The 12,474-nt window shown below is 39.5% G+C and overlaps 3 protein-coding genes across 3 annotated transcripts; 2 read left to right on the top strand and 1 right to left on the bottom strand.

Annotated features, from left to right (window-relative positions):
* The first annotated feature begins 1,191 nt into the window (after nucleotides 1-1,191).
* LOC131639320 (uncharacterized) lies at nucleotides 1,192-4,471 on the top strand. Its single transcript, XM_058909821.1, has 3 exons — nucleotides 1,192-2,376; nucleotides 2,716-3,013; nucleotides 4,452-4,471. Exons 1-3 carry the CDS (start codon nucleotides 1,192-1,194, stop codon nucleotides 4,469-4,471), a joined length of 1,503 nt encoding a protein of 500 aa, XP_058765804.1.
* Nucleotides 4,472-7,463: 2,992 nt separating this feature from the next.
* LOC131639329 (large ribosomal subunit protein mL43-like) lies at nucleotides 7,464-8,717 on the top strand. Its single transcript, XM_058909831.1, has 3 exons — nucleotides 7,464-7,656; nucleotides 8,017-8,123; nucleotides 8,207-8,717. The coding sequence occupies exons 1-3, from the start codon at nucleotides 7,577-7,579 to the stop codon at nucleotides 8,377-8,379; spliced, it is 360 nt and encodes a 119-aa protein (XP_058765814.1). The 5' UTR covers nucleotides 7,464-7,576; the 3' UTR covers nucleotides 8,380-8,717.
* A 1,134-nt stretch (nucleotides 8,718-9,851) lies between these two features.
* Nucleotides 9,852-12,199, bottom strand: LOC131639328 (GDSL esterase/lipase 1-like). Its single transcript, XM_058909830.1, has 5 exons — nucleotides 11,813-12,199; nucleotides 11,470-11,591; nucleotides 11,039-11,269; nucleotides 10,689-10,947; nucleotides 9,852-10,441 (listed from the first exon to the last, which is right to left on the bottom strand). The coding sequence occupies exons 1-5, from the start codon at nucleotides 12,078-12,080 to the stop codon at nucleotides 10,206-10,208; spliced, it is 1,116 nt and encodes a 371-aa protein (XP_058765813.1). The 5' UTR covers nucleotides 12,081-12,199; the 3' UTR covers nucleotides 9,852-10,205.
* Between the last annotated feature and the right edge of the window lie 275 nt (nucleotides 12,200-12,474).

Raw genomic sequence — 12,474 nt, 5'->3', positions numbered from 1 at the left:
GAAATACGGTCATACAGTTCAAACATTACAAATACGGTACAAAAAAGATAAATAATAAAACATGGATATTATGCTATTCACGACCCCTCCGACCATGACCCCCCCGACCCGGCGCCGGACCATGACCCCTCTCACCGCCAGTTCCGCAATCTGGAACTACTCGAATCCGGTTGGAAGGATCTCGACGACCGACTTCTCCACGACCCCCCCTATTCCTTGGTTGTTCTTGTTGTGTCTGGGTAGGCGGTCCTCGGATTAGCCCCTCCATGCGCTCATTGGACATGTATTCTTGTATGTTGCTGTCAAATAGTCGGGTCCCCATGCCCTCAAAGATTTGTCTTGGCGGTGGAGTTGCGTCACATGGTCGGTAAAACCCAGCGCTTGATTGACCTTGAAAAAATGGCATTGTTTGCTGGGGTGTGGTGTACCCATATTGTTGGTGTTGTGGAAATTCGTACTGTGACGATTGAGTGGTCATTTGCTCGTTTGGGTCGTAATTGTCATCTAGACCCATGTCGGGGCTGGGTTGCCTATTGTAGCTGGAGGGGCTGGCGTCGCCGTGTTGTTGGGTGAAGGCCCATGATTGTTGCTGGATGGGTTGCCTAGTGGAGGAGGAGGGGCCGGCGTCGTAGTGTTGTTGGGTGAAGCCCCACGATTGTTGTTGGACGGGTAGCCTAGTGGAGGGGTCGGCGTCACGGAGTTGTTGGGTGAAGCCCCATGATTGTTGTTGGAAGGGTTGACTTTGGTAGGGCGTTGTTGGTGTTGTTTGAAATTCCTCATGGTCAGGTTGTTCGGATGTTTGGCGTTGTCGGCGTTGTTGGCGTTGTTGTCGTTGTTGGGGTGGTTGTTGGGGTGGTTGTTGTGCGTATTGTTGGGGTGGTTGTTGTGCGTATTGTTGGGGTGGTTGTTGTGCGTGTTGTTGTTGGCGGGGGTCGTGTAGGTAGTAGGGGTCGGACACATACATATCGGGGGTTGTGACTGTTCTATACCAAGCAAGGTATCCCGCGGTTGGAAACATGGGGAGTTGGGCAACAGGGAATTGTAACAGACGGCTGCGACGCTGCCTCCACATCTCACAAATGTCATCACTCAATGTTCGTCTACATAAAGGAAACCTATAACGTGTAAACTAACACAACACATTACACATCTGATTACATATTTGAAATAAAACTCTCTACCCACTCAACAATGGCCCCTCCGCAATACATCATCAACGCTCATATTTTTGGCGAGACCTATGACGACGAAGAAGTTGGTTTTCTGTTTAGAAACACTGAGGTTAAACGATTTTGTTTAAGCAGAAAAGCAAATTTCAGTTACTTCAAAGGGAGATTAGAGACGAAGCTTGCAATGGATGGTGTATCCCAGATTTTTTACCAATATCGATTTCTTCGTGGAGACAACCCGGTCAAGTTTATCCAAGTTGAGATCAAAGACGATGAAGACATGCAGAATATGTTTGCCAATCATGAGTATTCTGGTTACGAATGCATAGAACTGTATGTTACTCTACCAGAAGTTCAAACCACACAAATGGTTGAGTCACAAGTCATTGATGCACTTGAAGACGAGCAAGCAGAGGTCGACGTTGTAGATGAAGAAGAAGAAGCACCGGAAATAGAAGTTGATAACCTGGTAAACGAGGAAAGTGAAGATGAACCGGAAGTTGTTGTACCACGAGATCAAGTGCATATGCCTCCAGTGCACATGAGGAACCTGAATTTTGATGGGGATGACGAACCATCGACTGATATTTTCTATGATCCATACACCCAAACAGATCAACGGTTAAAAGTAGGAGACAGATTTCGTTCTAAGGAGGCATGTATCATGGCCATAAAAAGATTTCATATGGCAAACAATGTTGACTTTAGAGTTGATCGCGCCAATGTCGAAAGGTACAAAATTTACTGTAGTAACACTGATTGTGGATTCAGGTTGCATGCATCATACAGGAAGAGAAGTGACTCATGGGTTATAGGATATATTTCCCAAGATCACACATGTATTAACACAAATGTTTCACAAGATCACCGTAAGCTCAGTTATGACATCATTTGTCAAGAAATCTTGCCTCTAGTTGAAAAAGATCCATCGTTAAAGGTGAAAACGATAATCTCTCATATCGTTGCAACGTACAACTACACTCCGTCTTATAGAAAGGCGTGGCTGGCGAAGACCAAGGCGATCGAAGTTGTGTATGGAAATTGGGAGGATTCGTATAAACGACTCCCACATTTCTTATATGCGCTTCAAATTTATGCTCCTGGAACTGTTACTATTTTAGAGACCCTTCCGGCGCAATCTCCAGACGGAACATCACTTCAAGGAAATGTGATATTCAACAGGCTCTTCTGGGCTTTCCGCCCATGTGTACAAGGATTTTCATATTGCAAACCAATTCTTCAAATAGATGGAACTTGGTTGTACGGAAAATATAAAGGCACCATGTTGATGGCTGTGGCTTAAGACGGAAATAGTAACATCTTTCCTGTTGCTTTCGCTCTTGTGGAAGGAGAAACTGCTGGAGGTTGGGGTTTCTTTCTCAGAAATCTTCGGACACACGTTGCCCCCCAACCTGGACTTTGCTTGATTTCAGACAGACATGCTGCCATCGAGAGTGCGTACAACAATCCAGCAAACGGGTGGCAAAACCCTACATCAACGCATGTTTATTGTATTCGACACATCGCACAAAATTTCACGCGGGAGATAAAGGACAGGGCTCTTCGGAAGACTCTCGTAAATGCCGGATATGCGTTGACGCAACCGACGTTCCAATATTATCGACAAGAAATTGTAGCGGCAAATCCAGATGCAGGCAGATGGGTTGACAGTCTTGCTAGAGAGAAATGGACCAGATCATATGACAACGGGAAGCGATGGGGGCACATGACTACGAATCTTGTGGAGTCTATGAACGGGGTGTTTAAGGGCATCAGACACCTTCCGATTACTGCCTTGGTGGAAGCAACATACTATAGGATGGCTTCTCTTTTCGCAAGAAGAGGTGAGCGTTGGAATGCAGTTATAGAATCCGGACAATTATGGAGCGAAACATGCGTCAAATTCATGAAAGAGCAATCTGCCAAAGCCAACAGCCACATTGTGACATCTTTCGATCGATTCAACCGGACCTTCAGTGTTAAGGAAACGATTGACCATAACGAGGGCCTTCCGAGACAACAATACAGGGTTCTTATAGATGAAGGGTGGTGCGATTGTGGAAAGTTTCAAGCCTTTCGGATGCCATGCTCTCATGTAATTGCAGCATGTTCGTATGCGCATCAAGATCCGTTAGCACTTTTATCTCCCATTTACAAGGCAGATACCTTGCTCGGGGTGTACAACAACTCATTTCAAGTGATGGCAAAGGAGGATTATTGGCCTACGTATGAAGGGGACGTGGTTTGGCATAATGATAACATGCGGAGAAAGAAAAGAGGTCGCCCGAACAGCACCCGGATCACAACCGAGATGGATCATGAGAAAATGGTACGAAAGTGTAGCATATGTCGTGAAGTCGGGCACAATAAAAATACCTGTCCTAACCGTGGATCAAATTCCACCAACAATTAGTTGTATGTCATCTGTATTTTTATTGACAATGTTTTTGTATTTGTATTATTATTCCTATTTGTATTTGTATTTGTATTTGTATTTGTATTGGTATTCGTATTTGTATTTGTTATGTATTTGTATTATCCTTTATTAAATCAACTAGTTATGTCTTTGTCTCGTAGTGAAATTGTCTTCATGGCCCATACTGCCACTCTTTATTTTGGACAGTCAGTCAAATACGCATGCTTTCGTCTAGTCCCATCAAGTCAGTGTGTCTGCATTTATCATACGTGTTAGGCGTGCTTGTAAACAGTACGCAACATCATTACTTTTTTCTACCCACTACTATTATAAATTAGTGGCTCCTATGGTTGAGTTTACACACACATACACAAACTACAAATACCAAACAATCACACAAACACAACCATGCCTCGCCGGACAACCATTAGGCCAGATGGATGTCACCGGACAACAGAGTTGCCGCCCCGGAGATCAACATGGCGTGCCGAACCTGAGCCGGAGTATCGCAGAAGGAACGGACATGTCATATTCTCCGCCGTCAAACCTCCCATGCCGGTAATGTTTTGGAATATCTCTTCCGTCGAGCAACTCAAGAGGACTCTCCTGAGATTTTTAGAGGGGGAGTACGAGGCCGGCGAACAGATAAGAAGCATCAACAGGCTTAAAACAAGGGACGATCCTGTGACTGGAGCAACGATAAGTTTCTGGCATAAGGTGGAATACGACATTGATGCCATTCAAATGATGCATGGACCTAATGACATTGTTTTAACCGTGGTGATTTCTTAGATGTTTTACTTTATCTTTTCTGTTGGTTATTTTCTATGCTACCTTTTAATTAATCAATGAACTACTCTTTTCAGTGGACACTCGACTTAGCTGATTCACTGAACTTATATATTTATGTTAAAAACCATTTTATTAATAAATAAAAAAAAATTAAAAAATAGTATATAAACAACAAAAAAAAAACAAAAAAAAAATTAAAAAAAAAAAACAAATGAGAGTAGGCGCCACCCTAGGTGGCTAAAAAGGCCAAAATACTCATTGAAGCCACCCTGGGTGGCGCATGAGTTAAGGGAATTTGGCCTATGGCGCCACATGAGGTGGCTCCTATGTGGAGGCCACCTCTGAAACCTGGTCATATGCGTAATTTTGCCGAAAACATGGTTTTTGGTGTAAATTATTTATTAAACTTGGTTATTTGGATTTTTTTTTCGTGATTTGTGGTTTATGATAACATCCTACCGTTTACATATTTACTATTGTGACGGTTAATTTCATTATTACTATTTTTTTTATCTTGTAACGGTTCTTGCTTTATGGGCTAGGTTATCTCTAAGCCCAATGTTACTTGGATTGACACCCTTCTTTTTTCGAAATTTTAACTCAAAATGAATTAGCAAAAGTTTTATTTATGCTCTCTGGTTCTTACGAAAATGGGTTATAGTAATCCAAAGTTAATGCTGAGAGATCATGGCATTGGCTAAATATAGTCGTGCCTAGGCATGGTAATAAAACCTATACCCGCGGATACCCACTCGAACCCATCCCGAAGTTGACAGGAAAAATTCATTATGACTGGGTTTGGATTCGGGTTTGTGTTTTCTCCGATTACAAAATATGTGGACGGATCGGGTAATGGGGATACTAGTACCCACCCCGAATCCGCCCCGTTTATTTTATTATATGTATATTATTATATATTTTTGATAATTTAGAATATTAAATACGTGGCCAAAATTTTGATATTTTGATTTGTATTTATTATTTAAAATATTTGAAATGTATGTATGAATTTTTTTGAAATTTTTTCATTTTATTATTTATAAAATAATTTAATTTTGAAAGAAATAAGTATTTTTATTAAAAAAATTGATTTTACTAAATGGATGGTAGCGGGGCGAGGATATCCGAATGTGTTTGGGTCGAATTTAGGTTTTAATTCTCCATCCCCGTTTTGGCTTGGGGTGGGAAACGAGAATTGTTTGGGGATTCAGGTTTGGATTTGGGGAAGGTAATAACCGTCCCCGACCCGTTGCCATCCGTAGTCGTGCCGACAGGTCATGGCATTGACTAAGTATTATTCCCACTAAGAATCAAATTCGGTATTCCTCAAATTTTCGTTCTTTAGCAGGAGCTCATTTACCACTCGAGCCCAATTACTTGTCTGAATTAGCAAAAGTTTTATAACAACAATGAAAAACCCCATTCAGTCAATCAAAGTAATGCGATTTAAAGACAATAAGAAAATAGTACACGAAAAATAAACATAGTATAAATCGTCGCCCAATAATGTCGAATACATATATCAAATCCCCGTGCAAAAATGAAATCAAAATACACATATTTTAAAAATCCGTCGGCATTACTACTGTGTGTGCCGTACATCATCCCGCGCCTTTGGCCCCGCCTCCACGTCCACCGCGACGTCTGCTGGCTACTCTCTCTCTACCGTCGAGTGGCCCACCTGTCTTGGAACGGTTTCTACGGTACAAAAATGCCCTCTCTGTCACCCTAAGGATACCCTCCACAAGACGTAGGCCAGCAGACCCCTTAGTGATGAAATCATCGGGAATGCCTTCCCGCGCCATGTCAGCTATCTCACAACCCCGAGGAAGAACATCCTGAGTGTGGTCCATCTGAGCCTGATGAGCCCGCATAATCTCCTCGTGGGCTGGTCTGGGCGGTGATCCAGGTGCGGTGGGAAGCATGTATGGGTGCGACACTCTGTAGTACCAAGTGATGTACCCGTCGACGCAACTCCAGTCCCCCTCTGATGTGGTCGCCTGAGCCTCGTCAGGAATCAAATGGTGCTCCCAGTCTGCAAAGACCTCATCTAGCTGCTGACGAGTCATGGCGATAGGAGCGGAGTCAGAAGGGTGGCGAGGTATGGTCTGCTGGTAGCCGAACTGACGCATGACGCGCTCCGGAAGATAACAGACAATGATGGTCAAACTGACAGCCAATCATCCAGAACATAGTATGATCTCATCAAACGGAACCGTCTCACGGTGATCAGCATAGCAATCGCAGTGGATGTCCTCAGCAGCCATGTGGTAAAGACAACGCTTGTAAGGATCCGACACCTAATTCCCTCTGAGGGGGACTTAGGCTCTGGCACGCGACATTTACGGAAGTGTCTTACATTTGAAAAAAATGTTTTCTTCCGTAGGTGCATCTACGGAAGGATCCAACGTTCCACTCTTCTATATGCATCTACGGAAGGTTCTGAAACCTTCAAAACGCAACAATGACGTCTGGTCACTGTTGCAGAGGGTTCAAAACCACTTTTTAATGGATTGATCGTCCATTTTACACTTGGAACAAGCTCTACATTATAGCTAAGCCTTATTTCTAATACTACTCAATCATTCGTACACCTAAAAATCGAATTCAATCTCTATTTTTAAAAAACTCTAAAATAAGTCAAAAACTTACTAATTAAATATAGTTTGGAACTTGTTGGAATGTGTTGGTAGTTGATATTGACGTTCCCGGCCGAACTCGAGAGCAAGAAATGAATTTGTTTGGAAGTTTGTTTTTTGAGTTTGAGAGAAAGTGAGGTTTTGGAAATGAGAAAGTGAAGAATTGGGGAGAGCAAGAGTCTGACACGAATATAACATCAAATACTTCCGTAGATGCATTTACAGAAACTTCTGTAGGTACATCTACGGAACAAAACAACGTTAAACAAAAAAAAAGAGCTTCCACAAATACATATACGAAAACAGAAGAGAAATTTTGTCAAATCAGTGGTGCGTGAGAGATCTAAGGGGAGGAGTGAGAAATTCTCAATCTAAAATTCATTCACATTCTATTTTCTCATTTTAAAATTAAAACTATTTTGATTAAAAAATGGGGAAAAATTCACCACTTATTATTCACTGAAACGCACGCTGAAAGATTATAACCCTAAACACGGCACATCACACAGAGCCTCCGTCCCTGTCCACCGTCATCCGCCCCACAACCGCCGCAGGATCAAATGGCTCTGCGAGGAGTTTGGCAACTTAAGAAGCTTGTTGTTAGCTACAGCGATTGGGGTGGAAGTAGCAAAGGTATAAGGTATAAATATACAACATTCACTTTCCCCTTAAATTTTCCATTTCATCGATTTATGCTTTCACAAACCATCAAGTTTTTTTTTTCTTTTTCGATTTGTGGAATTATTAGGAAAATGATTCATTTTTTCTTGCTTTTATTCAATTTTTGATTTATGCCCAATCTCAAATCATGTTCATGTATAAGTATTAGGTTTCTGCATTACAGTTAGAACAAATTCAATATGAATTACAGTTAATTTTTTAGTTTCTGCATTTTAACAAACAAGTTTGAGTTGAGATAGTTTTGATAATCAGAATGCATCTTCTTCTTGCATCTGTATTGTACATGGAATTCTTACTTTTAGTTTTAAATATTCGATAGGGCATTTATGGAGTCGCACATGCCAGCGTTTAAGGAATCAAATCCTCAGTTAGAGGTGGCCACTGAAATGATTCGTGGTCAGCATCCACATCTAAAGGCTTTTTACAGTAAGTTTCCCGGACTCGCTCGTAATTTTGTCAGTAAGTTTTGTTTTGGTAACTGTGACCAATGATTCTCTTGCGCTAAACAGAGAACCATAACGATCGAGTGGTGTGTGTGAAGAATATGGACCCTGAAGAGATACTTCTGCATGCTACTCGGCTGAGGAATGCACTGGGAAGGAAAGTTATAAAACTGAGGACAAGGCATGTAACCAAACACCCTAGTGTCCAAGGTACATGGTCAACTGCTTTGAAATTATAGGATGAATAAAACCAGGTGTATGAGAAAGCTACCCTTAGTGTAGTGCCAAGTCAATCTTTTTTCTTTGGCCAATTTCTCGAATATTTGTGAACTGATTAAGATACGTTCTCATGCTGTCTAGTGCAATTGCCAAGATTTCAGTTGTTCAGATCAGATACATTTTTCTTTGTTGGTTTGGTGTAAAACCTTCGGCTAGTTAAACGTCATATCTTATTAGCCTTTCAAGTGTCTTATTGAACAAGTATCAACTTTATTATGGCTAAGGAGCTGAACTTGTTTGCATTGTTATATATTGTTAGTTTGTAATAATATCTATCAGATTCATCTGAGTTTTGAAATTCTTCTGCTTTCTTACTCTTTTTATCTTTGTGAAATAACCATCCTATACTCTAACCGCAAAAGAAAATTAGCATACAACATTGTTCAAACTCTCAGCTTTTTTATTACCCAGTGTTTTCTTTAATGACTTCTCTGCATCCTTGAAGTAGTTCAACTGTGTTGTAAGATTGATCTATTTTGATTACCCAGTGTATTGGGTTTGGGGGCGAAAAAAACTTCACTATTTTCATTTTGATTGCTGATTTTTGGGTGTGGCTGCTGCCTAATTTTTGTCCTTTTAAATGTAATTTGTATTTGTATTCTTGATAAGCGATAAGATGAGACATCAAATTATAATTTAGGAAGTTACTTTAGATAGCATAATTGAGATATACTGAAAAAAAGGTGATCCATCTGAAAGCAAAACCTAGAGCTCTCGTCTCTCTCGTTTTCCACTGTCGTTCCCTTTCTATTTCCTCCATCCTTTCCATATCCAAACGCTACTGTAACTATGTAGAGACATGGTGAGGTGGTGCGATGTTCTCAAACAGCACTACCTTTTAACCCATCCGGGATTGTTGTTTTCACCTTCGCCCTAGACGATGTGTTCTTTTTTCACGGCGGATTTGCTCTCCAGTGACCGACGCGTTCAAGGTTCTGTTGTGGGTAAGTGGTTCTGCTTCCGTGTTGGCGGTCAGATTCATTATCCGATCTTCACATTCTCTGATCTTTGGGTGGTTGTTCTTCTCTCAGATCAGCTCCTCCGGCACGTGGTTGTTGGATTTGTCGTTCTTCCCTCATACAATGTTGGATATGCGTTCGATATGCATTTTGGTTGCTTTTCCAAGTTGTGGATTTGTGGCTTTTTCAGATTTGTGTTGTTCGTGTTTCTCAACTCACAGTTGTTTTTCGGTTTGCCATTAATGGACTGTTGTTTTGTTTTTGAAACCAATTGTATCACTTTCTTTGATGCTGTTTTGTATGATGAGTTCTTCATCCTCATATTTGTGCCTCAGTTTGATTGGGCAGAATTGGTTGGATTGTTTGCTGCAACTCGTCTGTAAGTTGTTGGCTAATGGTATTGTCACCGTGTTGGCGGTCAAGTTCATTAACCATTGTAATTTTTTGGCTAATGGTATTGTTACCGTGCTGGAGTCAAGTTCATTAACCATTTTTAAAATTTGGGTTTAGTGTTGGTCAGTTCACACATCAGATCTTTTGCAATTTGGTTTCGTTCTCGTGTGCGGGTTAACTGGATTGTGCGCATGATGTGTGTGTCTATCACTGGATTTAGATCTGTTTTTTAATTGTACTTTCCTCTTGGATTGTATTTACGGTTGCACAGACTCTATTTCAGTCTGTTTCCTTAGTAATGAAATTCAAAGCAGAAGCAAAAGCAAAGAGAGAAAACAGATGCAAAGAAAACAAAGCATTAAAGCAATAACCCATTAAAACAATATTACTCTCTAATCAAAACAAGAAAACATTGTTTTGTTTTGGTACAACACTCAAATTTCAAATAGTTGTTTTAGATTGTAAGGCCATGTGACATTTCCATTTCCATTCCAAATCAATTTGGCAAAATGCTGATTTGCTTTATCTGTAGGATGATGAGAGTCAAAGAACACATGTTCATTCACATTTTCACATAACTCATATTCCTTTATCCCTTTGTTCCCTCCACAACTGTCTTCTCCTCTATAGGGGCCACTTCCACAACATGCTCTACTTGCTTCTTTGAAACCTTTCCAAAAAAAAATAAAAATCAAACATAAACTTAACAATGATTATAATATACATGCTAACAAATAAAAATCACAACATAATAATTTTTTTTTGTCAGGCAACTTAGTGGCTGAAATTCATCGTTTAAAGATGAATAAGTGGGATGTCGTGAGTTTGAATCCATGTCTCTATATTTGATGTTCATGCACAACTATCAATTGAGTTTGCTTAACAGATCACGTCTCTATATTTGCGTGAGAGAATACCATATTTTAAAGGGTATTCCAACACTTGAGAAAGGGCACTGTAGAAATCAGTGATTGAGTATTTGAATCCCTCTAACTGATTCTCTAGCTTCTGAACCATTTTTGTGAGTTTCTTATTGTGTAGTCTTGCCACTGCTGAAATTTCTTCTAAGCATTCATCTTTTCTTCCATTCTTTACCAATATTCTTATGCTTGGAGAGCATCCTATAGGGCCTACATTAAGCAACCCAAATTTCCTTCCACCTAGGTCATAAATTTCCTAAAAAAAAATCACAAAATTAGTATTTAAGATCTTATAAAACAAGGATATTTAATCATATTAAAAAATGATTTAGTAAAACTTGACCTACTTTGATGACATTTGTGAGGTTTCCAATGACAATATCAACAAATTGTTGATGATCAACAGGTAGAAGAACACCTGAGTTTGGATCAAGAAGAGTACCATAATCATTGCTTCCAACACTAAACAAGTACACAGATTTGAACATCCATTCCTCTGTTTTTTCATGTCCAAGTTTCTCCCTCAATAATTTCTTTACCTTTCTTAAATAACTCAACTGAGTCTTCAAGTCTATCACCTATATGTAATAACCATAAATTTAGCATATAGTTAAAATAATAACCAATGAATTTTTTTTTTTGTTGAGTCAAGTAGCCTAGTGAGTGGAATGAGTGAGATGTCGCGGGTTCAAACCCGCGTCGTTGTATCTAATGACCCTACACAACTATTAAGTTGGCTTAACGAGACAATAACTAATGAATTTAAAGATGAGCTTACACTTCCTTGAGCTGTTTGAGATAGTGCACCAGATCCTCCTGATGCAAAATTAACTCCATAGATATATTCAGGGTGACCCGGATGCAAATATGGTGGAAGCAAAGGCAAACCGACATATTCAGCTGCAAGACTCATCAGAGTTAGAGCAAACATCAAAGATTCAAAAGACACTTACAAATCAACTTTCATTTGAGTTTAGAGGATAGTTTGAGTCTAGCATATACTAACACAATCAAGATTCAAAAGACGTTTACAAATCAACTTTCATTCGAGTTTAGAGGATAGTTTGAGTCTATATACTAGCACAACAAAATAAACTCATGCTTTTAAAAAAAAATAGTACCAACAATATCGGGTATCATGCGTCCGTCGGAAAACCTGCCGGAAGGATACTTGAAGATAGTTTGTCCATAAGGAGGATAATTAGCTTGATAATCTGTGGTAGTATTGATGTAATTGTTGTTTCCATTATCAAATAGAGAATCTCCAAATATGAATAGTGCACCATGTTTCTTGGGCAAGCATGTCATGATCATGCTATTACTAAAACAGTTGTTAATTTGGATTATAATACCTAAATACAGCACAAACAAATACATTAAACCCCCCATAATTGCAAATTGAAACTTGATTAATCAATCTTATGCTTATGCTTCTCTCTGTTAGTGTCATTTATATACAAGTGTATATAATAAATTTGACTGGTTTTTGGTTGGTAGGTCAAAATTGCTTACGCTGCATGTTGGATTTTACGACGAAATAGAGTGATTTTATTGAAGTTATATTATGTAATTTCTTTAAAATGACGTTCTAATGAAAAAGAAGTTAAATTAGAATTAGACTATTCAACAAAACAAATTCAAGTTGGATTGTTATATGGCACGGTCAAAAAAAGGAGGCTTGTAACTAGAAAAAAAAAATTACTAGTCTAATTTCTTTATAATTGTGTTAGTTTCTATAAAATTATATTTTATAAGTCTATTTTTGAAGTTTTTTAAAAAACTA

This window comes from Vicia villosa, unplaced genomic scaffold (assembly GCF_029867415.1).
Source record: "Vicia villosa cultivar HV-30 ecotype Madison, WI unplaced genomic scaffold, Vvil1.0 ctg.002596F_1_1, whole genome shotgun sequence".
In the NCBI taxonomy this organism is placed as follows: Eukaryota; Viridiplantae; Streptophyta; class Magnoliopsida; order Fabales; family Fabaceae; genus Vicia; species Vicia villosa.
Note: the sequence above shows the minus strand (reverse complement) of the source record. Positions and strands in the feature narration are given on the sequence as shown.